We start from the raw sequence: 25,660 nt of genomic DNA, 5'->3' as shown, positions 1-25,660 counted from the left end.
TATAAAAAATATTTAAAAGAGTATCTCATTTACCTATTTTATTCTGGGATAAGTTATTCCGAAATTACCACTCAAAAAAAATAACTTATCCTGATATTATTTATTAATCGCAGTATAAGTTATTACAGACTTATCAATCAAACACCAATTTAAATGTCATTATAATTTAATACCAAAATTATTTTGTATTATCTTTTGCCCCAAACGACCCCAAAAATCCTGTTAAAAAAGAAATGTGTGTATTGGGCAACTGAGATATTTGGATTCACCGGCAAAGTTAAAGAGTCGTCGACGGGAAGAAAATTCAAAGAGGGCTTGAACAAGATAAAGAATTGGATTCCTTCTTCCTTTTCAGTCAAAGAATTTTTCTCTTCGACGAAACAGAAAGGAATCTCTCTGATTTTTCCAATTTCTTTATACATATCCCTCTTTCTTGCTTCAGCTGCATTCAAATTCAACTGCTACATCTCAGGTAATTGATTATTTGCTGCTGATCTAACAATTTTTTTCATAGATCATGAAGTTCGATTTCATTTTTCATACCCCTTTTGTTGGTTTCAATCAGTGACAACTGTTGTTGTTGGGGTGATTGTTTTTCCTCAACTTCAATTGGGTATTCTTTTGATTTTTCGTTTGAAAATTCTAGCTAAGCTTGATAGTGGGTGGAAGAGATTTTTGAGCAGCAGTTGTGGATGGTTGATATAAACCTACACTATTAAATTTTTTGAATGCTTTCGTTATACATTAGGAATTGGGTACTCAAAGTTGATTGGTAATCGTGCAGGATTTAGAAAGGTCTTTTTTTTTCCTTTTTGATTACTTTGGTGTCGTGTCCAGGCCAGCTTGCACGCAGGTCTACTGATTCCACGAGAAAGCCCTTGATTCACATTACTGTGTTTCCTTTTCCTTTTTTCGCAGTTGAAGTAGGGAGTCATTGGAAGCTAGAATTTGGTTCAACCCAAATGTATATTCTGAAGTTTGTTGTCAATTATTGAGTGAAAGTTGCTAGTTTTTTTACTGACATCTATTATGTTGACCTCCAACTTTGAAAACAAACCATGAAGTCTGATGGGATCTTTCATCATTCGAGTCTCCAAGTTTTAAATGTTGCAGAAGTTGTGGATCCTAGCGTTTTCTTAGTACTTGTTAGTATACAAGAGAGTCTTGCATTTAATAATCTAAAACTATGTTCTGAATTTTTAGATGCCAGAGATTTGGATAATAGCTCTTCTACTCAAGGAAAAAGCTAATGTGTATCTTTGTGAACTTATTTAACCTTGCGTCCTTTTTATTTTCTGTAGTACATATTTGGCGTGGTGAAAGCTGCTGGAGCTCCTATTACCAGAGGGCTTGTTACTGGATAGCTTTAGGTGACTTTCTTGTGAGGCTTAGGCTTTATTCTACCTCACGTGTATAAAGGAATTGATGAAGAGAAAGAAATCAACTCCTGCCTGTAGAGATTAAATGGCCATTGTGGTGGATGATGTATAGATGGAGAGATCACTTCTCAAACGAGCTTTACAGATACACCAATTTTTTGCTGGGGATTGATGCTAGATTGTGCAATGCTGAACCTCAAACTCTCTCACAATACGCTCATACAATATAGGCCAATACAAACCTCTGATTTAGAAGTACTTGAGAAAATCCATGGGGATCTGTTCCCAATCAGGTCAGATTATTTATTTCATGTTTCGGTCATTCAAGTACCATGCTGTTAGATATTGTCCTGAACTTTCATAACGGAGTGTGCTCCTTAACCAAAACCTGTGGTCTTTAAAGTACACATCTTATCTTATCAATAACTTTTTTTCTTTTTGGGTATTTAGATATGAGTCTGAGTTCTTCCAAAATGTTGTTAATGGACGGGACATTGTGTCGTGGGGAGCTGTTGATCGTAATCGACCCGATGGGAAAAGTGACGAACTTATTGGATTTGTGACTGCCCGGACTGTTCTAGCGAAAGACAGTGATGTGAGCTTTTCTGCCTTTTTACTCTTAGAATTTAGCCTTGCAAATTTTTATTAATTTTGAATAAAATATACCTACAGATTGAAGAATTTCTGAGGTATGACTCATCTAAATCAGAGCAAACACTGATTTACATCTTGACTCTGGGGGTTGCAGACTCTTATAGAAATCTTGGAATAGGTGAGGCTTTCTTTCCTCATACACACTCTTAGTTGTACTTCTATCTTTCATTTTATGACTTACTAAATGTTCTGCACTTTTGGATTTTCAGCCAGTTCTCTAATTCGTGAGGTCATAAAATATGCCTCGAACATCCCAACTTGTCGAGCAGTTTACCTACATGTGATCTCATATAATAACCCTGCTATATACTTGTACAAGAAAATGTCCTTTCAATGTGTGAGGAGGCTTTCTGCCTTTTATTTTATTAATGGTCAGCATTACGATGCATACTTGTTCATCTACTATGTGAATGGTGGTCGCTCTCCTTGCTCACCCTTGTAAGTGCTAACTTCCTTTTCTTTGAACTCACATGATGAGAGTTTCCTCTTTCTTTTTTGACCTATTTGATTGATTAATTTGTCGTTTGTGAATATTATCCTGGTAGAGCTGTCATTTATCAATTTCACGTCCCTCACGGTTCAAAAGAGTGTTAGTAGTAAAAGTACATTGTCATTCTTTTGGAGTAAAATACATAAAGCATCCTTGAGAAGATGATCTGTTATTCACAGTTGTCAGATTGAGGATTTGTTCGAGAGGCCATTGAGCAAATCTGCTGTTGCAAACTCTTGGACAACTATATTTCCCAGGTTGTCCAAATCTATACTGAGAGTTCAACATGCTTTATGGATGCTTTCTGAATTTAAACTTGGAAAAATGGGGAAACCCTGGTAGAACTTAATTATCTTTACCTTTCCGCTACTGTGGCACTGTTTTGTCTTGTTTGATTCAGTTTCAGTTAGAAAGAACAGCGATACACTTATTTGTGATTGGCAGTTGGCTTCATGCATTTAGGGGTCGTTTAGTAGGGTGTAAGAATAGTGCTGAATAGAGTGTATTAGTATTGCTTGCATTAGTAATGCTGATATTAGTTATGCTGAGATTATTTCTTATGCATTGTTTGGTTTGGTGTATAAAAAATAACATGCATTGCATAATTTCTATTTTTAAAAATATTTACAAAAATTCCCTCTACAAATATGATGGAAAGGAAGTGGAAAAGGATTTGAGAGGCAATTGTGTCTTTACCATGCTAATGCATGCATTAAATCCTTGCATTACTAATACCATGGTTTGCTAGGTATTAGTAATACATAGCATAATACCAAATAGAGTGTTATATATAGGTTGAAAAAGTGTACCAAACAAAGTACTAGTAATACACAAAACTAATGCATCTATTATTTTTTATAATGCATTCTACCAAATGACCCCTTAGTGTCTACTCCCTGGACTAAAAGAGCATTAAACATGTGAAACACGGAGGTGTGTGAGTTTTGGGGATTGTAGGGTGAAGATGGCCTCCTGCCCTCTTCTCAAAGTGGTAGTCTGAAATTGCTATCACATTGTAGTCCAGGCTTCTGGTATACTTCAACTCCAGATTAGAAAGAGTAAAATTGATTCGAGAGAACTTGTTGATATTAAGAATAGTTCGGGTGGGGAATTATTTTAAGAATAAAGAGAGGAATAGTATCTAATTCTTGTTCATTTTAACCGAAGAGTAGATCCAATATCACATAATCTTTTTGAAATGGTCCTTTAGGAGGCTCCTATCCACATAGCTTATATCCTTGGGAGAAGAAGGCACAATATTTAATTGCTAAGTTTTTTTGGGAAGGGTGAAAAAAAACGAGAACTGGAATATGCTGAAGTGGTGCGAAGAAAAATCCATTCTTTTTCCCACTTAGAAAGTGAAATCATCATAAGAAATGTTCTATGAAAGCATTGTTCCCTCATGCATTTCTGAGCTAGTGATGACCTATTGATTATTTGTTCGAAGTTCCATAACATGATAGTAATAGTCATGTCTGCATTTTTGAATCACTTTCACCTAATAATCAGTGGCAGTTAGATTCCCGTGTGGGGTAAAAGCAGTTGATAAGCGCTAGTTTACTTTTGCACGTTTTCCTTTAACTATTAAGTAAGCTTGAATCTGTCTTCCATCTGAAACAAATGAAAGTTTGAAGGTCGCAGTCTAGGATTTTCTTTTCAAACACAACAATAATAACTGCTTACAACACTATCCCAGCTACTTTTCTAATGGATGTTTCTTTACTATTTGACAATTGTCCTTTTGAATTTCAGAGAGCTCATTAAGCTTTTAGTTACTGGAGCAAAGAGTGGATTCAGGATGGTAGCTGCCAAGCTTTGGAGGAAAGAAGACAGAAAGCCTTCCAAGTGGTCCAAAGGCAAGGATTCTGGCTCCCTTCTTCCAACAAAACATAACAAGAGGATGCCGACCGAGGGTGCTCTGTCTCAATTCGTTTAATCCTCTACTAGCTTCTGCATTTTAGTCGATATTGGAAATGGACGCAAACGTTGGAAAGAAATGTTATTTAATCTTCTATCTGTTGTCTTTTTTAACATTGCGTTTTACCTGTAACATTGTGATTTACTTGTTGATATGTAAATTCTTGTGAAAACTCACCCAAGAAATTTAATAATATGTGTCGAGAATTGAGTTGAATTGACAGGTCAAGAAAAGTTGCTCAGATGGTAAGCTCACATTAGGTTGTCTGTTCGAGTACCATCAGAAATTGCTCAATTTTGTTCTCCGTTGCACTTTTGATTTATTCTTTCACTTGTTGTTGACAAAAAAAAAATCTTGTATTTATTCTTGTCATTAATAGAGTTGCAATGTGAAATGGGTTGACTCTGCATGCCCAAATTATTCAAGAAAAAAGGTATTCTCAATTTTAGCTCTGTTAGGTTCAGGAGCAAAAACTAAGATTTTTTTGCTAAGCAATTAAGAGTTCGTTTGGTATTCATGGGATTAAATTATAGTGCCATTTAATTTGTTGTTTTGCGGCAAGTTTAGGATAACTTATCTTGGGATTAATAATTAGTACCGTGATAAGTTGTTCTTCCCTTTGGATGGTATAGTAATTTCGAAAAAACTTATTCCGGAATAAAGTAGGTAAATGACAAAAATATCCCTTTAAACTCTTTTTATACATTACTTTTCACATTGGTATTTTTGTAAACAAATAATTTATTCTTAAAATTTATATAATGCATATTATTTTGAATGTAACAAAACAAACACTCAATAAGAAATAATTTCACCACAACTTATCCCATTATAGCTAATCCCATCATAACTTATCCCGTCATAAATAATCTCATCATAATTAATCTCATCATAACTTATCCCGACATTTAAATTTGGCTTCAATTGATCACAAATATACTTCAACAAATAAAATGATCATTTAAACACCTTCAAAATTTATGGCAAGATTTTATTTGGAATTTATCAATCTCAAAGAAGGAATTGTTATCAATCTCATTGCTTCTTGTTTAACTGAATCAATCAAATAGCTTTGGAATTCTTTTTTTCTTTGGCGAATTTCAATTACCATAAAAAAAATGCAAAGTAAAATGAAGCATGGAGTCATTTAATTTTCCGTTCTTAATTTGTGGACAAATCGAATTTTATCAAATCACTCGAAGTGTTGGACATGCCATTTCTCATCTGTGAAGAAGAAGCTCGATGAAGTCACCTAATTTAGGACTTTTCTGGAGTCAACATTTGGGTCTAAGCCTTTGGGTACCCATTTAACGAAAAAATACATTCAATATGTCACATGTCTAAACGTTAATTTCATCTCATGTCCAAATGCCTGCTAAGTTTCATAAAACTACAACTTTTCATAGATATTACTCTAAAGATAATTAAATGGGATTATTTTATTTTTTCACTTTAAGAGATGGAGCCGAGCATATATCATCTTCAATTTCTTCTGATTGGTTATGCTTCGGAATTGGTTATGGTTTTTATACATATATATATTTTAAAGAATTCTCCCAACGTAATAGAATTAAAGAAAACCTGCAAAGGAATTTCGAGATTCTGGATTTTCAATTCGTTGAGGATTTCGAGCATAGAGACTCGATTTTGAAGCTTCTCGATGGCATTTACGGGGTCGATTATGAGGGTGCTAGGGCTCTGGAGGGCGAATTCTTCGAGCTGTTTCCTCCACTGTGTGTCATATAGCTTGTGAATGACACATTCAAAAGGACCTTGTTCGATCAATGGCTTGTTGAGATCGATTGGGATGAGATCAACGCCTTGTTCTCAGGCATGAATAACCAGAGAATCTTTCATAAATGTACTGATTTTTTGAGGTGAAAGAGCGTAACCAATAAGAAACTTCTTTCCTGCTAGTGATTCGGACATGGCTAAGCTTTACCACGAATGAATAGTTGTCGGGAATGAGAGGTGAAAAGCCAAGAAATGGTGCAATGCAATAAGAAGAAGCTAAAACAGGGGATTATGAAGTCAGTGCACAGCATGCTACTGCTATTTGAATATAAAATATGGAGTTGCAAGTTGCTGCAAATAAGTACTTCAATTTTGAAACTGCACCTCTAAACACCTCAATATTATTTCTATTGGCCGATGATTACGTGACACATAAATTTTAAAATTATCTAGATGATCATTTTTTAAATTTGAGTGTTCAAGTGTGAAAACGAGTTGAAGTCAAAGTTAGAGTGTTAGATGTATTTGTTGCAACAAAGAAACATGGCAATAGAAAATTAATAGCTTTGATTAAAAGTGTAGAATTTACAATAAGCAGGAGAAAATATAAAACTGATAGCTTTATTTTCAAAGTGTGTATGCGAATAATGAAAAGCAGAGAGGTAATGTGTTTGCATGTTATGAAATCTTTCAAAAGAATATATTCTCACAAGTCCCTTTGAAATAATCAGTAGTACTGCCAATAACACACGTTTTGACAAAAATGATATTTGAAAAGTCTTTTCATATACTTGACTCGGATCCATAATTTTCACTAACGTTTAAAATACGAAAAAGTAAATATATGAAGAAGTCGAAGAGGGTTTAATATCTAATATATATATGCAAAAGAAAATAATTTTAATTATGTATAAAAAAATATAAGTTTTCATCGAAGGAGGGCCGGACGAACTCCCTCGACCCTACTCCATCCCTGAGTCACACCTTGTTATAATGGCAATTCGCTATAACGACATTTCACTTTAACAAATTGATTTATTCACAATCGAATTTCTATGTTATATTTTACTTTTTTATAACAACATTCTATTAATAGCAACAATGATATTCAGTGTATCAGTACACTCTTTGTAAAACTATCTTTTTATAACATGCATACTCAAATATTGTATGATAATATTTTCTAAGAAATATATTATGTATAAAATTAAAATAAAAATATTTATAGTAATCATCATTAATGTCTTTGACATATGGAAAATTTCAAGTATAAATATTTGAAAGGAAAAACATTGTGTTTGAATGATGTCCATCAGTTATGGTCATAACTTCAGGAGATAATGTGTTGATTTTTGCCTTTTATTTATTGATTGATTTATTTATATACATGCTCTTTTTAATTATTTTTTTTTATATATAGTTGATCATTTAGCTGTTGTAAATAGGAAGTTTGCAAAACTAAAAATAGTATGTATATAAATAAATAAATAAAAGGCCAAAATCAGTAGCATTTTCTCCGAAAGTTGTGATCATATATATATTATATGTAAAAGGTCCAAAAATATTCTTGAATTACAGAAAAATGTTTTAAATTATTTTTCATCCACCTTTTGGTTTAAAAATACTTTTCTGCTCATCTTTTGATCTAAAAATACCCTTTTATTCATCTTTTTGGCTCATTATAACCTTTGAAACTAACAACACTCTTTTTATTTTTTATTTTTTAAGATATTTATCAAAAACAATATACCTCTTCAAGACCCCAAAAAAATTTTAAAAATCTAATAATTTTTTGTTCCTGTAGCTTTTTCTTCTTATTTTTTTTAAAGTTTGTTTTGGGATCATGAAGAAGGATATTATTTTGATTTGGATAAATTATGTTGAAAATATAAAAAATAATTTTTTATTTGCTGTAGTTTTTTTAAAAATTTATTTTTTATGGTCATCAAACATGTATATTGTTTTGGTTTATATAAATTATGAGAAAAAAATTTAAAACATTTTTAAAAAATCTTTTATCTATACGTATTATTACAAGATAAGTTTACAATAATTATCTAAAAACTATCTTGTAATAACTATAAAAAATTATTTATTTATTTTTAACTATCTTGTAATAACTAATTTAGTTTAAAATATTTTTTAACTATCTTACAGTAACTAAAAATAATTTAGTTATACGTATAACTAAAAAATTTTAGTTATTCTATTTATATGTATTGTAAAAAGAACCAATATTATTAAACAAAAAAAATCAAGACAAGAACTAAAATAATCTAATTTTTTTTTTTGGTTAACCGGATAAAAAAAAATTCTAGTCTTGTAGAAAAAAGAAAAAATTGCAAGGGAGGGGGAGGGTTTTTTGAAGAGGTACATTATTTTTGGCTTAGATAAATTATGAATTTTTTTTAGTGGATGTGGAATTTTTATTTCATCCAATAAGAAAATGACACATGATAAATATTTTTTTTAAAAAAATAATAAAGTGGGGGTTGTTAGTTTCAAGAGTTATAATAAATGAAAGGATATTTTTAGACCAAAAAATAAGGAGAAGAGTATTTTTAAATCAAAAAATGGATGAAGGATATTTTTAAACCTTTTTCTATAATTTAAAGATATTTTTGGTCCTTCTCCGTATATTATATGCGCTTCCCTTAGGGGCTTTTCTGGTCTTTTATATTTTGTGTTAAGAAATGGTACCTCACTGCTTCGTACTTAAACAGTTTCATTTTATTGGACTTCTTATATACGTGGGCCCATTTTCTTTTGGGAAACTTACATAAATATGTTGTTGTATCTATATAAAAAAGAGATAGATGTAAAAAATCTATTTTGAGTTTCATATCTAAAGTATTGAAAGTGTAAGTTTTATACCTAAATTATCACTTATTAGTTTTGAGAAATACACGTCTCTCTTTAATTTCACTCTCATTATGGTATGTGTACAACACTCTCTTTCATTTAAAAATAATTGTCACATTATACTCCACATGAAAAAAATATTCCACCTTAACAAAAATTAAATAAATTATTTGAATTAATTAAAATTAAAAATTAAAGTATTACTATCTCCTGGTCCAAAAAAAATATTAGATAAAATATAAAATATTTTTTTACCTTACTCCACCACTTTCTCTCACCATAACCCCCCCCCCCCTATTTTTTAGTTTTATTTTTATTTATTAAATTTTTATTATAAAAGTTTTAAAAAAAATTCTTACTTCGTCTCCCACCCTCCTCCCTCCGTTCAAATAATAATTTAGATATTTTTATTAAAACAAAATTCTACCCCACCTCACCTAATCCTCCGCTTTCCAATTTTTTTCTCATTTCATATTAGATATATACATATGATTTTAGAAAAATATTTTTTACTTGCTGCAAGACTTTTGTTAAAATAAATTTTTATTTTTGTTATATTCAGAATATCCAGCCATAGGCCTGACTGGATATCGTTTGTCCACAAACAAAACAAAAACAAAGTAGGTTTTAAACGCAAGTAAAAAAAATATTTTCCTAAAAATATATGTAGATATCTGACACAAAACGAGAAAAAATATAAAAAAAGATATAAATTAAGAGAAGAGGGTTAGACAGGTGGTATAATTTTATTTTATTTTAAAAAAAAAATTACTAACAATTTTTAGAAAAGAATGGGGGAGGGTATGAAGTATGAATTTTTTTAATAATATTTTTATAAAAGAAATTTAAAAAAAATAAAATGACAGAGATTGTGGGAGGGGGGAGGGGAGAGGTGGTGGAGTCGTGAGTAAAATATTTTAAATTTTATTTTTTACTTTTATATAAAAAATAATTGGGATAGAAATACTTTACTCTTTAAATTTTAACTAATAAGTGATAGTTTAGGTATGAAACTCATACTTTCAATAGTTTAGGTATGGAACTTAAAAAATGGGATGGTTTAGGTATATTTTTTACACTTATATCTATATAAAAAAAAGATTGGCTCAGAATTATATCTATACCACATAAATTAGAACAAAAGAAATAACATATGTTGGGTCGTGCTAGCACGACGCTCTGTATCTAGTATATATATAAAGATGGAAAAATTAATTAAATATACAATTTATTTTACCATATTCTCTAAAATCCCTTCCATATGAAAAAATTACGAAAATTTCTACTATCTCCTATTCTCTGATAAATCACTGTATGCAATATATCGATCGTATACATTACTTTATGTGATATATCAGAAGATCAGATACAGCACTTTACACGATGTATCATCGAATAGATTATTTACGTGATGTATCATTTAAGGAAGTGGCCAAAAAGATGGATTTTTGAGTAATTTTTAAAAGAGTAGGGATAGAGTGTAATTGGGTTGAATCACCTATATGTATATATATATACCATTTTTTGGTTAGTTCTAACAACCAAAACTAGACTTTTCAAATCCGTTTTATTATCTCAAATCCTCTTCGGTATCGTATGGTTAAGTTATTTTTTATTTTTTTATTTAAAAAAATCTAAAAATTAGAACACGCTATTATGTATACTTGGGTATGACTTGGACAAAAAATCTCTAAATATTTTTATTGTTAAAAGGAGATGAATCAAGAAAACAAGAATAGAAATTCATCCCATTATATCATGGAAGTGTAAAATAATATTAAGCAAAGACAAAATATAGAATTTACATCACACGAATTGAAAGAAATCAATCGACATGAAACTCAATAACTAAGCTTACTTAATTTATATATCCAATAAGAGAAATTTAAACCATAAAAGAGGGAAAATATCTAATAACTTGTAGCTTGTTATCAAAGATCGTTGGAATATCTTGTAGTTTACTAGTTACTATTCGAGAGTTGAGATGTTAGAACTAACTTAATTTTAATCGGAGGAGAATACAAAATTTTAGTGTTAGGACTTTGAGTGTTAATTATGTTAGTCACTTGTAATCACTTTCATTATCTTGGGTCTATAGCAAAAAAAGAATATTTTATTAATTTTAAATCTGATATATATAATATATTTTACACATATATTATTCGGTACGGTTCGATATATTTTTAATTAATTTTTACAAAATAAAAACGTATCCAATTATTCGGTGCGATTATAAATTTATATAAAAATCATCAATTTTATTAAAAAAAACTAAAAATCAATTCAATATGGTTCAATTAAGTCAAAGGGTATCCTGGTGCACTAAAGCTCCTGTTATGCGCAGGGTTCGGGAAAAGGCCAGACCACAAGGGTCTATTGTACGCAGATTTACCTTGCATTTTTGTCAGAGGCTGTTTCCAAGGCTTGAACCCGTGACCTCTTGATCACATGGCAGCAACTTTACTAGTTACTTCAATTTTTTGAAAATCATTGACACCCTGACTGAAGGGTGACATTTTTCATATAGAAGAAACAAAACCAGTACTATAGTCTATAAGAAATCTTTTTTCAAAAGGATAATATTGTTATAAAATAAACTAACATAGCAAAATAATGAGAGAGTAAAAGAAAATAAAGGAGAACAGAAGATGAGAGATGATTGCCTATCCTTTTTCTTCTTCTCCGTGTATGGCTATTTATAGCTTGGATGACAAGAAGGGATAAGAGAGAGAGTAATTTTTTTCTAAAGTGGGTCCCATAATGTAACAGCCACTATTACTAACACTCCCTTTTGGATGTCCACCTGCAAAAAAAATAATTCTAGTGAAAGAACAAATATACATAGTTATCCTGAACATTTATAGACGTTGTGCCTCGTTAAAACCTTACTAGAAAAAAATAGTGGAAAAAAGTCTAGTGAAATAAAAAGAGTACACACATTTGGTAATACACCTTGAGTGCTGCCTCATTAAAAATCTTACCAGAAAAACCGAGTGGGACAAAACATTGGTTAAGGAAAAAAGAGTGCAGCGCGTATTTTACTCCCCCTGATGAAAACTTCATTTGATATTTTGGAGACAATGCATTCCAATCTTATATTTTAACTTCTCAAAAGTTGACGTTGGTAATGCATTTGTGAATAAATCTGCAAGATTATCACTTGAAAGAACTTGTTGTACATCAATATCACTATTCTTCTGAAGATCATGTGTGAAGAATACTTTTGGTGAAATATGTTTCGTTCTGTCTCCTTTTATGAAGCCAACTTTTAATTGAGCTATACACATAGCATTGTCTTTGAATATAACTGTGGGTACTTTGACATCATTTTCTAGGCTACATCTTTCTTTAATGAACTGTATCATCGATCTCAACCCCACATATTCTTTACTTGCTTCATGAATTGCTATTATTTTAGCATGATTTGAAGAAGTAGCAACAATAGACTGCTCTGTAGATCGTCATGATACAGCAGTTCCTCCGTGTGTAAATAGATAGTCTATCTGAGATCGAGCTTTATGTGGGTCTGATAAATAACCTACATCTGCATAACCAATAAAGTCTGCACAACCTTTGTTAGTATAAAACAAACTCATATCAATAGTACCATTTAGGTATCGCAACTTGATACCGTTCCAATGCCTTCGCGTTGGGGATGAATTATATCTTACTAGCAAATTAACAGAAAATGTTATATCAGATTTGGTTGTGTTAGCAAGATACATAAGTGCATCAATAGCACTGAAATATGGTACTTCAGGACCAAGAAGTTCTTCATCCTCTTCTGAAAGTCGAAATAAATCTTTTCCACTTCAAGTGATCGAACAACCATTGGAGTACTTAATGAATGTGCTATGTCCATGTAAAATCGTTTTAAGATTTTCTCAGTGTAGGCAGATTGGTGGACAAAGACCCCATCTGCTAAATGTTCAATTTGCATACCTAGACAAAATTTTGTCTTTTCAAGGTCTTTCATCTCAAATTCTTTCTTTATTTATTCAATTGCCTTTTGAACATCTTCAGGGGTTCCAATGAGAGTTATGTCATCAACATAAACGACGAGTATAACAAACTTTGATTTTGTTTTCTTGATAAAAACACATAGACAAATAACATCATTTATATAACCTTCATTTATCAGGTACTCACTAAAATGATTATACCATATACGCCCTGATTGTTTCAGACCATATAATAATCCTTATAGTTTCATTGAGTACATCTCCCGAGACTTAGTACATGCTTCAGGCAATTTTAATTCTTTTGGGATTTTCATGTAAATTTCAATATAACCATAAAGGTATGTTGTAACTACATCCATTAGATGTATTTCAAGATTTTTATGTATAGCTAAACTGATGAGATATCGAAAAGTTATTCCATCCATAACAGGTGAATATGTTTCTTAATAGTTAACCCCAGGTTTTTAAGAGAATCCTTATGTAACAAGGCGTGCATTATATCATGATTTTTCATTAGTAGTTCGTTGTGGCGTTCAACAATTAGAAGGTGAGAAAGTAATTCAAAATATTTTTTAAAATTCTTTTCTCGATATTACTGTAGGAACATATTTGCGGGTGGAAATATGGTGTATATTTTTTAAGTTTATCTTGCTCAGTGATTTCTTTTTTGCATAAATATAACTGAGCTATAATTTTAAACAAGGCAGAATTATATTCAGTTATATTTTTGAAATCCATTAATCTCAAATTTAGCCAATCATGACATGCTTGTGGAAGCATAACCAACTTTAGGTGGTCATATCTTTCTTTTAAATTTTTTTCACAGTTTAAGGGGGTTTTTTAATGTGAGATATTGTAATTTTAACCCCCGTCAAGATGGTGTCGGAGAAATATCATGGCTTTGGCATGGTCTTGACTAGATGCCGTATTGTTATCTTTGATGATGCCTGCCAGAACCATCGATTCTAGATGTATTTCGGCATCTAGTGCCCATGATAAGTAACCTTTTTTAGAAATATCAAGAACAACAAATTCAAGTTTTGAGATATTAGATATTTTAAGAAAATAAAATTCTTATCCCTTTTATTACCTTCTTAAAAATATAGCTCAAAGCGATGGAGGCTCGTACTGATAACATGTTATAAAATAAACTAATATAGCAAAATAAAAAGAGAGTAAGAAAAAATAAAAAGAACAGAAGATGAGAGATGATTGCCTATCCTTTTTTTTCTTCTCCGTGTATGGCTATTTATAGGCTCGATGATAAGGGAGAGGGAGTAATTTTCTTCGAAAGTGGTCCCATAGTGTGGACTAGCCACTACTACTAACAAACGTGACATTTATAATTTTTTCTGCTACTGCAAAAAAAAAAAATAATAAAAAAAATTCTATTCCTCTAAAACCCTAAACCCTGTCCCTGTTCCGCCCTTCAGAGAACTGGCGCAAAGTTCTTTATACTTCTATCATCCTCTGATAATTCTACACATTGTGGGCGGTGTTCTTGAATCTTGCTGCCCTAAACAAGAGTAAGAGACTAAAATGGCGTCAGTATCATTGAAGAAGAGTTACAAGTGTGTGCAGTCCCTGCAGCAGTTCTACACAGGAGGGCCTTATGCCGTCGCTTCAGATGAATCGTTTCTTGTATGTGCGTGTGATGAAGCAATAAAGATTGTCGATTTATCAAACGCTTCGATAAAATCTACAATAGAAGGTGATTCTGAAGCAGTAACAGCTCTTGCTCTTAGCCCTAATAATAATTTCCTCTTTTCTGCTAGTCATAGCCGACAGATTAGAGTTTGGGACCTTTCCACGCTGGAATGCCTACGTTCCTGGAAGGTAATAATCTTGAAGCTTTTAGCTTTGCGTGCTTAAAGGGCCTAATTGCTATTTAGTGTTCTTTCTAACTTGAATGTTGACATGGGTCTTTTACAGGGGCATGAAGGACCTGTAATGGGCATGGCTTGCGATGCATCAGGTGGATTGCTGGCAACAGCTGGGGCTGACAGGAAAGTTCTCGTGTGGGACGTTGATGGAGGCTTTTGCACTCATTATTTCAAAGGTCACAAGGGGATTGTTACCAGCATTATGTTTCATCCTGACCCAAATCGTCTGCTGGTGAGATTTGGATTGTTTATAGTTACTGGCTTGCTAACTTGTCATATTGAACCTGTAAAGGAATCATATTTTTTTTCCAACTATCTGATTACATAATTATACCTGGGCAGAATGTCTATTTCCTGGTCCATTGGACTTCCCGTGTTCCATTTCGTTTGCAGTGATTTTTTTTTGCGCTTCCTTTGAACATAATTTTAGGATTGGAAGTATTTAGTGTGCTACATGGTGCTTCCTTTGAACATATTTCCAGGATTGGAAGTATATACACTACATGGACCTGGCTACCGCTACATTGCCTATGACTATCCCGTGTAACTGAGGGCATCATTTAGTTAACTTTAGTGTACTCAAAAATATCATGCCGTGTTACAACTACTCAACATGGGTATGTCAAGGCAAATGAAATTTCCACAATGAAGGACCCATGCAAAATAATATCATACATTATCACTGGAACATTCATTTTTAAAATTACAAATTGCACACCAAGAAAGTTGATTCATCCTCCTAGATCTTATTTAGCGTCATTTTTTTTAATTTTTAAAATTTGTTACGGATATCCACTGCACGTCATTTCACCTTTCTGGTTCTAAGCCCGGATAAAAGATGAGGGTTGCAAACTATAGATGCTCAATAACCAGCGAAACACTAGTCAAATGATGATAAATCCTCACAATAACAATGGATATACAAGATTCATGTAGTCCACTTCAACTGAGATTGAGGTGTTGTAGTAGTTGTTACCTATATATCCAATTTTCTCATGATGCTCTAATGGTCTCTCTTATCATTGTTTCAGCTGGAAATGGCGACTCTTTAATCTGGCAGGGCTTTTGTCTTGTAAACTCTTTCTTTTTTAATGACGTTCAAGCTTTCTAAACTAAGAGCCTGTTTGGATTGGCGTTTGGCTGATGACTTATAAGCCAAAAGCTATAAGTTAGAATTTCTAACTTATGACTTTTGGCTTATTTTTGTTATTTTGGCTTAAAATAAGTGCTTATAAGCACTTTTTAACATTACCAAAACACTTTAAAACTGCTTAAAATCTATTTTGGCTTAAAAACACCTAAAATAAGCCAATCCAAACGGGCACTAAATTGGTATTAGAATTCAAGTATAAATACAGGAGCTGTGAAAACCTCCCTTTTGTAAGCTGGTAAAATTTTTGTTTCTAACAAATCACTGCTTATTGTTGAGCGTTTTTACTGTAGCTATCTATTAAGTAAGCTTTTGTTATGTAGTTGTTAATCAAGCCATTTGTAGTACTTACTCCCCATATTTGCTAAAATAAGTTTCTTCTAGTTATGTTGTGGTGGACATTCTAAATTCTACCCTTTTAGTCTCTGGTTTCTCTCTGTTTTGTTCTCTTCTTGTTGAACTAATTGGCTCATTGTTTGTGTGTATGTCTGTAGCTGTTCTCTGGTGGTGATGATGGTTCTGTAAGGGTCTGGGATCTGACAAGGAAGAAATGTCTGTCAACACTAGAGAAACATCAATCAGTTATCACTTCCATGGTAATATCTGAAGACGGATGGACTTTGCTTAGCGCAGGGAGAGACAAGGCATGTTCTCCTTTTACTTATCTGTTTCCCACTTTATATTTTAGTGTGGCAAGTTGAGAGACTAATTGTTTCTGAGGTCATAAGTAAACTAATGAGGACTACAGGGAGCTTAGCTTTACCCATCTCATGGCCTTTAAATTTGAATCCAAGAATGTAAGCTGAGAGTAGTAGCTTGCGTCACACAATGTATAAGCCAGTATAGAACTTCTAACTATCCTAACAGAATTCTTTCCCCAAAACAGATAAATCTTGGGTTTCCAGATTGATATTAAGTTATCAACAAAGGAAATGTCACCTTTTAGAAGGGAAGGCATGAACATACTCCTAACAATGAATTAAACTCCTTTTTCCTTTTTCGTTTGGGAGGGAAGTTACTTGTTAAGGTATGCTTGATAAAATTTGACCCATAAGGATTGTGTACTCAATGCCCCCAATTCTGGCATGGCTATAATTTAATCATTTTTATATCTTGGCCTTGTTGAGGACCAGGTAATTTCTTAGATTTTTTCATGCTGGCACAGAAATCTTATCTGTTCGCCAAAACAATGTCATTTTAGTTGTTAGATGGCCTATATTACATGCTAGTGGAGACTTCTATCATGCATATTACCAATCAAATGTTTTTGTTTAAAGTCATCAGCTTGGAGTGCTTTTTTCTTCTTTTTCTGATTCTTCTTCATGATGACACCTTGAGTGCCAATTAAAGCACTTTCTGATACTAAGACTAATGACAGGTTGTAAATATCTGGAACTTACATGATTATGGCTGCATGACCACCATACCAATGTTTGAGTCACTTGAAGCGGTGTGTATAATTGGTCCAGAATCTCCTTTTGCTGCATTCCTGTCTTCGTCAACATATCCACAGACAAGGAAGAGAAGTGATGTACCATCAATTAATTTCATCACTGTTGGCGAGCGAGGATTGGCTCGGATATGGAGTGCTGATAGGTACTTCGCAATCACTTTAAAGTTCTAGAAATGATCTAACATTTAAGCCAGTCGAAGCTTGAAAGATGCAGTAATTTTGCTCTTTAGTTGCCTTCTTGGATAGCACTTTCTAATCGATTTTTTCTAAATGTTATTTTTTTGGTTGATTTGTCTTGCCGAAAGTAACACAACTTGTCACGTGTCACTCATGTTATATACTCTCTTGAAGATGATGAATTAGAGATAAGCTTTTAATGATAATGCTTATCATTTATAAATCAGTATATGCCCAAACCTTATAGCAGACATTTCAGGCATGTTATTCCTGCATTTCTGTAAGAGTTCATGACAATCTAAAACAAAAAGTTGGCGCAAACAAGATGCATGGTTTGTGAAAATCTGGATAATTAACTTTTGGGCTCTTTACTTTAATTGTTCAAATTAATACCTGGTGAGAGAGGATTTGGAATGAACTTCATTGGAAAAGGACTTGGAATATGAATATGAATATGTTTCCATCTATCCTAGCCTTGGTGGACAGAGTTACCTGGTACCTGTTTCTGGTGGGAGATGTCATGTATCCCTTGGAATTAGTTGAAGTGCGTACAAGTTGGCCCGGAGAGGATATGTCCTTAAGGTGATTGACCACCCTTGGGTACAGAAATCACCCATGAAACGAGGCTAGTTCCACATGTTGTGTGGGTGACCCAATGAATTTATGGTAATGAAAAGCAAACCCCTATATGTATTATACACATTGTCTGCTAGGCTGAGCACGGTTAGGTACTCTTTGGGTGATATCGATTCAATGTTCCTTAATCTGTGAGGATTCTTTTTGCAGAACTTATTGAAGAGGAAGTATACAAGAATATGATAAATGTATGATTAACTCTAAGAAAATGTATATGATTGATCTAACTGTGAGAAGGATCAAGGATGGAAGGGTGATGAACTAAAAATGAAATACGAAAAAGTAACTAAATTAAAGTACAAAAATTAAGTAAGAGAGGAGATATAGCTAGTGTGTTCAATCAAGAATTGTCCAAATTATTAGGTGTATGGTGAGGCTTGAACAAAACTTGTAAATATCACTGGATAGATAATTTTATTTGTGGTGTGAAGAACTTCCCCAGCATTCCCTGTTCAATATTTTGGCTTCAATCCTTTGGATTACTAAATCATTTAATTTGCTTGTGCAACAGGGCACTGTGCCTTTTTGAGCAGAAATACTCTGATATTGCCGTAAGCTCTGGCGAAGAAGATTCAAAGAGAGGCTTTATTTCGGCTTTGATTATGCCTGCAAGTCAGGAGTTACTTTGTGTTACAGCTGACCAGCAGTTTTTTCTTTATTATCCTGAGGAATCTGAAGGTAGTCTGAATCTAGTTCTTAGGAAGAGGTTTGTTGGATACAATGAAGAGATTGTAGATATGAAATTTTTGGGTGACGAGGAACAGTTCCTTGCTGTTTCGACAAGCGTAGAGCAGGTCAGTTCTGCAACGCTTTCCTGGGTGTAAATTACTGAATGATGTATTGAATCCGGCAGATAATGGCAAAGTTTGTGTGAGTTGCTCTTCAGCATTTGACATCCTTGAATATTTTTGCTGAAAGTTAGAATTTAATGACTTGTGGGGGTTTAATCACTGGGTATGTTGTTGTGTTTTGCTATTAAAACCCTGTTATGGTATCATATTTGTGGACTACGGGGATTATGTTCATGAGATTTATTCAACAATTGTTTTGCAGCAGTTTTTTGTTGGTTAAGTGGCCTTGAACCTTTATTGAGCCATATTGAGGACGTTGATCTCTGCTCCACTCTCATTTGTTGTTTCACAACTGATGTGAACTTTGATATGCTAGATAGAAAAATGGTCCTAAAAAGATGTTACTATTTTGCCTGCGGTTTTTTGTAAAAAATGATTTTTATTCAAAATTTGCTTTGGCATCTATTCTTACATATTTACTGAACCCATGAACATTTATCATTTGTCTAAATGAATCAGTGAGAAAGGACACGTCAAAATGATTTACTTTATAATTATTCTTATAATTCTATACATTTTTTAAGAATGTTGATGAATAAGAACAGAGCAGATTTTTTCAGGTTTCATATAGTGTCTTAAATCTAATAGTCCAAACTGTTTTCTTTATTTCTCCGTTTATTTAACCCTCCTGTCTGAAGAGAAAGCATGCAAGTCTAGTACTCCTTTCTATTTATTTTTATGTGACACAAGATTTAGAAATTAGCCTTAATGCTGTAATATAGGTGCCTGTATCAAAGTAATAGTTGGAATTTACTTTTGATAAAGCAGTCCTCACATCATTCTTTAATTTATACTGTTTTCTGAGTTGCTAAAACGCTGCATATATACAGGTGCGAGTGTATGATCTTACATCAATGTCGTGCTCTTATGTCTTGGCTGGGCATACTGATGTTATTTTGTGCCTTGATACCTGTGTATCAAGTTCTGGAAGAACACTTATTGTAACAGGGAGCAAGGACAACACCGTAAGTCTGTCTTATCTCTTCCTGTTCTTTAGACATGTGCAGTATTTGATCTATGCTTTTGCTTTTAATATTTATCTGCCTGGTTTCCTAGATATGTATTTTGCTATGCAAGGTTAGTATCAATTTTTTCTGCTATTCTGATTCTAGTGTTTCAATAGGTTAGGTTATGGGATTGCCAGAGCAAAGCTTGTGTTGGAGTTGGCATAGGTCACATGGGAGCTGTTGGTGCTGTTGTTTTTTCGAAGAAACAGAGAAATTTCTTTGTGAGTGGTAGTAGGTAAATGATTATCCCTGATCACTGTAGTGGGCACATCCTCCTTCTGCATATTGCATATAAATTTGTGTTGAGAACAGCGTCTTAATGAACTTGTCCTATATAACAAAGCATATAAATGACTTTTTAAGAAATCAATATTTTGTGTCCTAGAAATCTATTTTCAGCTTCATTGTTGAATTTTAGCTCACAAGTAGGAATTCTCTCAAGCACATTTATAATATGTGCTTTTAGAATTAGTTCACAATCAAATCTTTGACCTGACTGTTCTCTAGTTGATTCTTTATAAGAATTAAAACTATTACGTTATACAAAGGACAAAGCCCCCCAAAACTACAGGTGAATGTGACTGAATGTTCTTGGTGATGCAAGCCTCCATGTTGTGAAGTGAATTGATCAGATCTGTGTGTCATTTTGCTCTTGAATGAACCCATCTAACTCCTAGAGGCTTTTGCAATAATTCTCTTTCTGAATTACAGTGCTCAACTTTTTTTTTAATCTAGTAACACCACTGTGATGCTTCTGCTTTCTTGATACTTGAAGTATGTACTATGATGAGGATTTAGCACCGAATTGAGTTTGCTTACGGCTTTGTTGACTTGAGTTGATATTCTTTTTTACTGGTTGTGTGCAAATAAACCTGTATCTGTATGCCGTCTATTTTGAAGCAAAATAGGTTAAAGTGTTCCTCTTATCATATCTTCTAAAAATTATATCTTTCTTCTTTCTGCATTCTTTCAGTGACCGTACTCTGAAGGTATGGAATTTGGATTCTGTCCCTGACAACAATGCAGAAGTTCTAACTTTGAAAGCAAAAGCAGTTGTAGCAGCGCATGACAAGGACATTAACTCTTTGGCGGTAGCACCAAATGACAGTCTTGTTTGTAGTGGATCCCAGGTTTGTAACATTGAGATATCTGATTAAAGCTTGGCATAGAATAGCTGCTGCATATTTGCATCTTATGCTTGTATATTTTCCAAATCTTTCTTCCGTTCTTGTCATATTACTAGGATCGTACTGCTTGCATATGGAGACTTCCAGACCTAGTATCAGTGGTTGCACTGAAAGGGCATAAAAGGGGGATATGGTCTGTGGAGTTTTCGCCAGTTGATCAATGTGTGATGACAGCTTCTGGAGATAAGACGATAAGGATTTGGGCAATATCTGATGGAACATGTTTGAAAATATTTGATGAACATAGATCTAGTGTGTTAAGAGCGTCATTTCTCTCCCATGGCACCCAGATTGTTTCTTGCGGTAAAATGACATTCTGGAAGCCATTGTAGCTTTATTTTTGTTTTGATTTATCTTTTCCTCATCGCCTGTTTTTGCTAAATAATAACTCTTTCTCCAGATGCTGATGGTATGGTGAAGTTGTGGACAGTTAAGACCAATGAGTGTATTGCGACTTATGACCAACATGAGAATAAGGTGCTCAAATTTTATGTTGATTTATATCATTTTCTTGTTAAAGAGCATTACATTATTTCCATCCTCAAAGATCCAATTGTTCTGAGTTAATGAGCACAGTTAATTTGGTTGTTGAGCTCTGCTATTGTTAATATTTATACAACAAAATTTGAGTGCATGACCAAAGATTCGATGAATGCTTTTCTTCAACTGTTATTTAAATTTGACACTTTCTTGACAACTGAGAAGCAAAGGTTGTGTCCGCCTGTTAATTGACGAGATGGCTCTCCAGTTAAAATTACCAGCAGTTTTAGAATGGTACTGAAATTTGAAAGAAGTGGAAGACTGGGATGAGAAGCTCTGAGAAAACCTTAAGAAAGCATGAATATTCAGTTCTCAAATAGAGTTGTTTGTGGACTCGGCATATTCTTGGATTTCACGTGCGCTCTGCATGAAGTTACTTCATTAGCTGCTGCATTCTGGTGCCACATATTATTAGGTCTTTTAATGTGATTGTAAAATCTCTCTATTGAGAGGTTGTCGTCTATTTGGCTGAATAATTTTGCCTTTACTTCTAGTAAGCATCATCTTTTCAACGATAGGTGAGCTAACTCTGCTCGTTCAGTGGTTTATACACAGAATAGTTGCTGACACTAGTTCATTTTGTTAATTCTAGTCAGTTGCTTCTCAGATTTTTGCCACACAGATGGGATTGGTAATATCTTGTTTTCTCCTCTAACTTACTCTCCAGATTTGGGCCTTGGCTGTTGGTAAGAAAACAGAAATGCTTGCAACTGGCGGTGGTGATGCAGTGATCAATTTGTGGCATGACTCAACAACTTTAGATAAAGAGGAAGCTTTTCGTAAAGAAGTGAGTGATCATATCACCTTTCTTTTGAAATGATATTCATTGAACAACATTGGTGGGTGTTACGTGATGAAAATAGTTCTGCCGAGGAATAGTTTCTGTGGAAGAAATGAATTCTTTGTTAATGGGCGTTTTTATGCCCCTTTGAGGTCCTAATGGCTTGATCACACTGGACTTTGTCTCCCAAATGTCTAGAGCAATTCTTGAAGAATGCTGCTTTGGCTCTAACTTTTTAATTTCTTCAAGGAGTACTTGCAGTTAATCTATCAGATTAACAACATAACCTTGTCACTTTTTGTCTGTCTTTCTAAATCTTTTGAGAGAATCTGGGAACTACTTCTGTGAACAATTCAGGATACCTATGGTTTTACAACCATATTAGTAAAATAGAGATAGTTAACTGGGTGCTATGAGCTGTTTTTTCAAATTATATTATACATTTATTAAGGGAGAACAAGACCTCGTTTGTTTCTGATGTGGTTATGTCTGAAAATGTAATACAGAACTTCATGCGATGATATCAATATGTTGCTTGCGCAGGAGGAAGGCGTTCTAAGGGGTCAAGAGCTAGAAAATGCTTTAATAGATGCTGACTACACAAGAGCAATTCAGATTGCATTTGAGCTTCGCAGACCACATAAACTTCTACAGTTATTTGGCGAACTCTACAGGTAGTCTTGACTTACCCCCCCCCCCCTCCCTGCGCGATGGCTCTATTTGTTTGTTTCATTTTTGGTTATCATGGTGAAAATGCTATTGTACCAGAATTTCATCTAACATCTAAGTTCTCAGGAAGAGCGATATGGAAGATCAGATCGGAAAAGCACTAAAGGCTTTCAGTAAGGAAGAGTTTCGCTTGCTTTTGGAATATATCCGGGAATGGAACACGAAGCCAAAGTTTTGTCATATTGCACAATTTGTTCTTTCGCGGGTATACAGTATTCTCCCAGCTACCGAGATTGTTGAGGTACCATTGTGTTTTCCCCTTCAATACTAAGTAAAAAATTTGGTCATAATAAAAGTGTTATAATGCTTAGTAGGTTCATTGCTATTTTCCATACAATCAAAGTCCACTAATTGGCCAGTAAAAAACTCCATGAATATTTCTCTGTTGCCTTGACAGGCCTTCAAAATGTTGTTATATACTATAATGAATAATCTCTATCAACAAAAAGTGATTTCATATATTAACTTGGTTTATTGGTCTTTTCAGCTCTTGATTTTTCATTTTAGCAAGAACGTCCATTTAGTTGATTTACTGGCTGGTTGATCTACATGCTTGATTTGTTAGATGTACAATTGACTTAACTCTATAATGCCACACTGTGCTCTAGGCACTGGTTGTTGCCATTTTGCTCTACTTGAAACTAGTTTTACTTGCCTAATGCTTTCCTTAGAGATCTTACCCTTTTCCATCTCATTATATAGGTACCTGGACTTACAGAACTTTTTAAAGGTCTTAAACCTTATACTCAGAGGCATTTCAATAGAGTAGATAGATTAGTAAGAAGCCTATGCATTTTCCAGTATACTTCAGCTGTAATGTCAGTCATTGAACCAGAAGGTCCGGGGAAATTGGAGGACAAGGATGCCAAACTTCTTAATGCTGCAGATATCGAGCAGTTAAGTGACGTTACCTCAACGGAGGAAGAGCAGCACCATAAAGAATTGAAAGAAAAGAGTTCTTCAAAAAAGCGAAAAAACAAATCAAGACATGCTGCTAGTAAGAAAGTGAGGGGGGGGGGGGGTGATTAACTCGTTTGATTCAGTGGCGTAAGCTGTTGCATTTTCTGATTAGTTGAGCTAGTCCCTTCCCTATGTCGACCTTGATGTTCCTGATGTTCATTGAAACGGGTTGCACATGCAAAGCACATGAGGAATGTCCGTCATCTCTTTTCCTCTCCCGCCCATTTTTTTTTAATATAATAGCCTGTAGAATACATCAGTTATTTTCAACTACTGTAAAGATACTGGGGGTTGCAAAGGAAATTTTTGGAGAGTGGTGGTTTACACTGACCTCTTTGTATTTCAAGGCACTCATATTTATTGTTTTTTTCAATTTTAATCTAGAGATGTTGGGTCTGAGTTCTGCTAGATAAATATTTTAGTAAGGAGCACTTTTGAAGTTTGAATGGTTGATATTGATGGCTATCCAGTAAATGTGGATCTCATCATGCTTATATTAATGGCCGTTTGGTTATGAATATTTTCCACCTTTTTTTCGGAGTTGAATATCGAAAAACATATTTGACCATTAAATTTTCTTAAAAGGTGTATTCAAGCTAAAAATACCACCTATTATGAATTACCAAGGGTTTTATTCCAACCATATCCAAGTTTTAAAAGTTGTTCTCTCCATCCATGTTTAATTGTTTATGTTTGACTTGACACATTTTTTTAATACAACAACTTATTCAGTGAAGTCTCACTAAGTAGAGTCCGGAGAGGATAAAGTGTACGCAAATCTTATCATTACTTCGTGGAGGTAGAGAAGACATTTCTAAAAGATTTCGACTCATGTGCATCAAATTTAAGTAAAAGAAGTAGAAAATAATAAAGAGAGCATAACAACTAATAATTTTTTTTTGAGTAAAGTCTACAAGAATGAACAATAATTGCAATAAAATAGTGTAATAATCGAAATATAATGAACAAGTAAAATTGGACGATAAGAGTTATTTACTACACATTATTGACTTATTTAAAAGAGTGTTTTACTAAATTTGTCCAAGGTAAAATGCCAGCTTGCTTAGGCCTTTGAAAACAATAAATAGTGCCACAAAATTAAAGAGGCTGGACAACAATACTCAACCAACCTTCCTCAGAAAGCTGGTATGTTCGTTTTGACTATAATACTGCCCATCACATTTATAGTTTTGCGTGTGAACAGCAAAGACTTCAAATTTCAAAATTCTACATTGGGTGATTTTGATCCACCAAAACTTATTATTCAAGGACCCCATTTTGTTTCCCGTTTCTCTGTTTACCTCTCT

General features: G+C 33.5%; 2 protein-coding genes across 3 annotated transcripts; both read left to right on the top strand.

Annotated features, from left to right (window-relative positions):
- The first annotated feature begins 199 nt into the window (after positions 1 to 199).
- On the top strand, positions 200 to 4,657 carry LOC129895894 (histone acetyltransferase MCC1). 2 transcript variants are annotated; one of them, XM_055971677.1, is made up of 7 exons: positions 200 to 472; positions 1,302 to 1,672; positions 1,830 to 1,974; positions 2,052 to 2,151; positions 2,243 to 2,471; positions 2,703 to 2,780; positions 4,276 to 4,657. In XM_055971677.1, the coding sequence occupies exons 2-7, from the start codon at positions 1,551 to 1,553 to the stop codon at positions 4,457 to 4,459; spliced, it is 858 nt and encodes a 285-aa protein (XP_055827652.1). In that variant the 5' UTR covers positions 200 to 472; positions 1,302 to 1,550; the 3' UTR covers positions 4,460 to 4,657. The 2 variants fall into 2 exon arrangements, with proteins under 2 accessions (XP_055827652.1, XP_055827653.1); XM_055971678.1 differs by lacking the exon at positions 2,703 to 2,780 and having other exon boundaries at positions 204 to 472.
- Positions 4,658 to 14,371: 9,714 nt separating this feature from the next.
- On the top strand, positions 14,372 to 24,711 carry LOC129894418 (protein TORMOZ EMBRYO DEFECTIVE). The gene is made up of 14 exons (XM_055970110.1): positions 14,372 to 14,835; positions 14,932 to 15,114; positions 16,527 to 16,676; positions 17,411 to 17,628; positions 18,810 to 19,092; positions 19,980 to 20,114; positions 20,273 to 20,391; positions 21,130 to 21,286; positions 21,400 to 21,646; positions 21,744 to 21,820; positions 22,551 to 22,670; positions 23,208 to 23,338; positions 23,460 to 23,634; positions 24,096 to 24,711. Exons 1-14 carry the CDS (start codon positions 14,539 to 14,541, stop codon positions 24,420 to 24,422), a joined length of 2,619 nt encoding a protein of 872 aa, XP_055826085.1. The 5' UTR covers positions 14,372 to 14,538; the 3' UTR covers positions 24,423 to 24,711.
- Positions 24,712 to 25,660: the final 949 nt, after the last annotated feature.

This window comes from Solanum dulcamara, chromosome 7, assembly GCF_947179165.1.
Source record: "Solanum dulcamara chromosome 7, daSolDulc1.2, whole genome shotgun sequence".
Classification (NCBI taxonomy): Eukaryota; Viridiplantae; Streptophyta; class Magnoliopsida; order Solanales; family Solanaceae; genus Solanum; species Solanum dulcamara.
The sequence above is the reverse complement of the archived record's forward strand: the minus strand, read 5'-3'. Positions and strand labels throughout refer to the sequence as shown.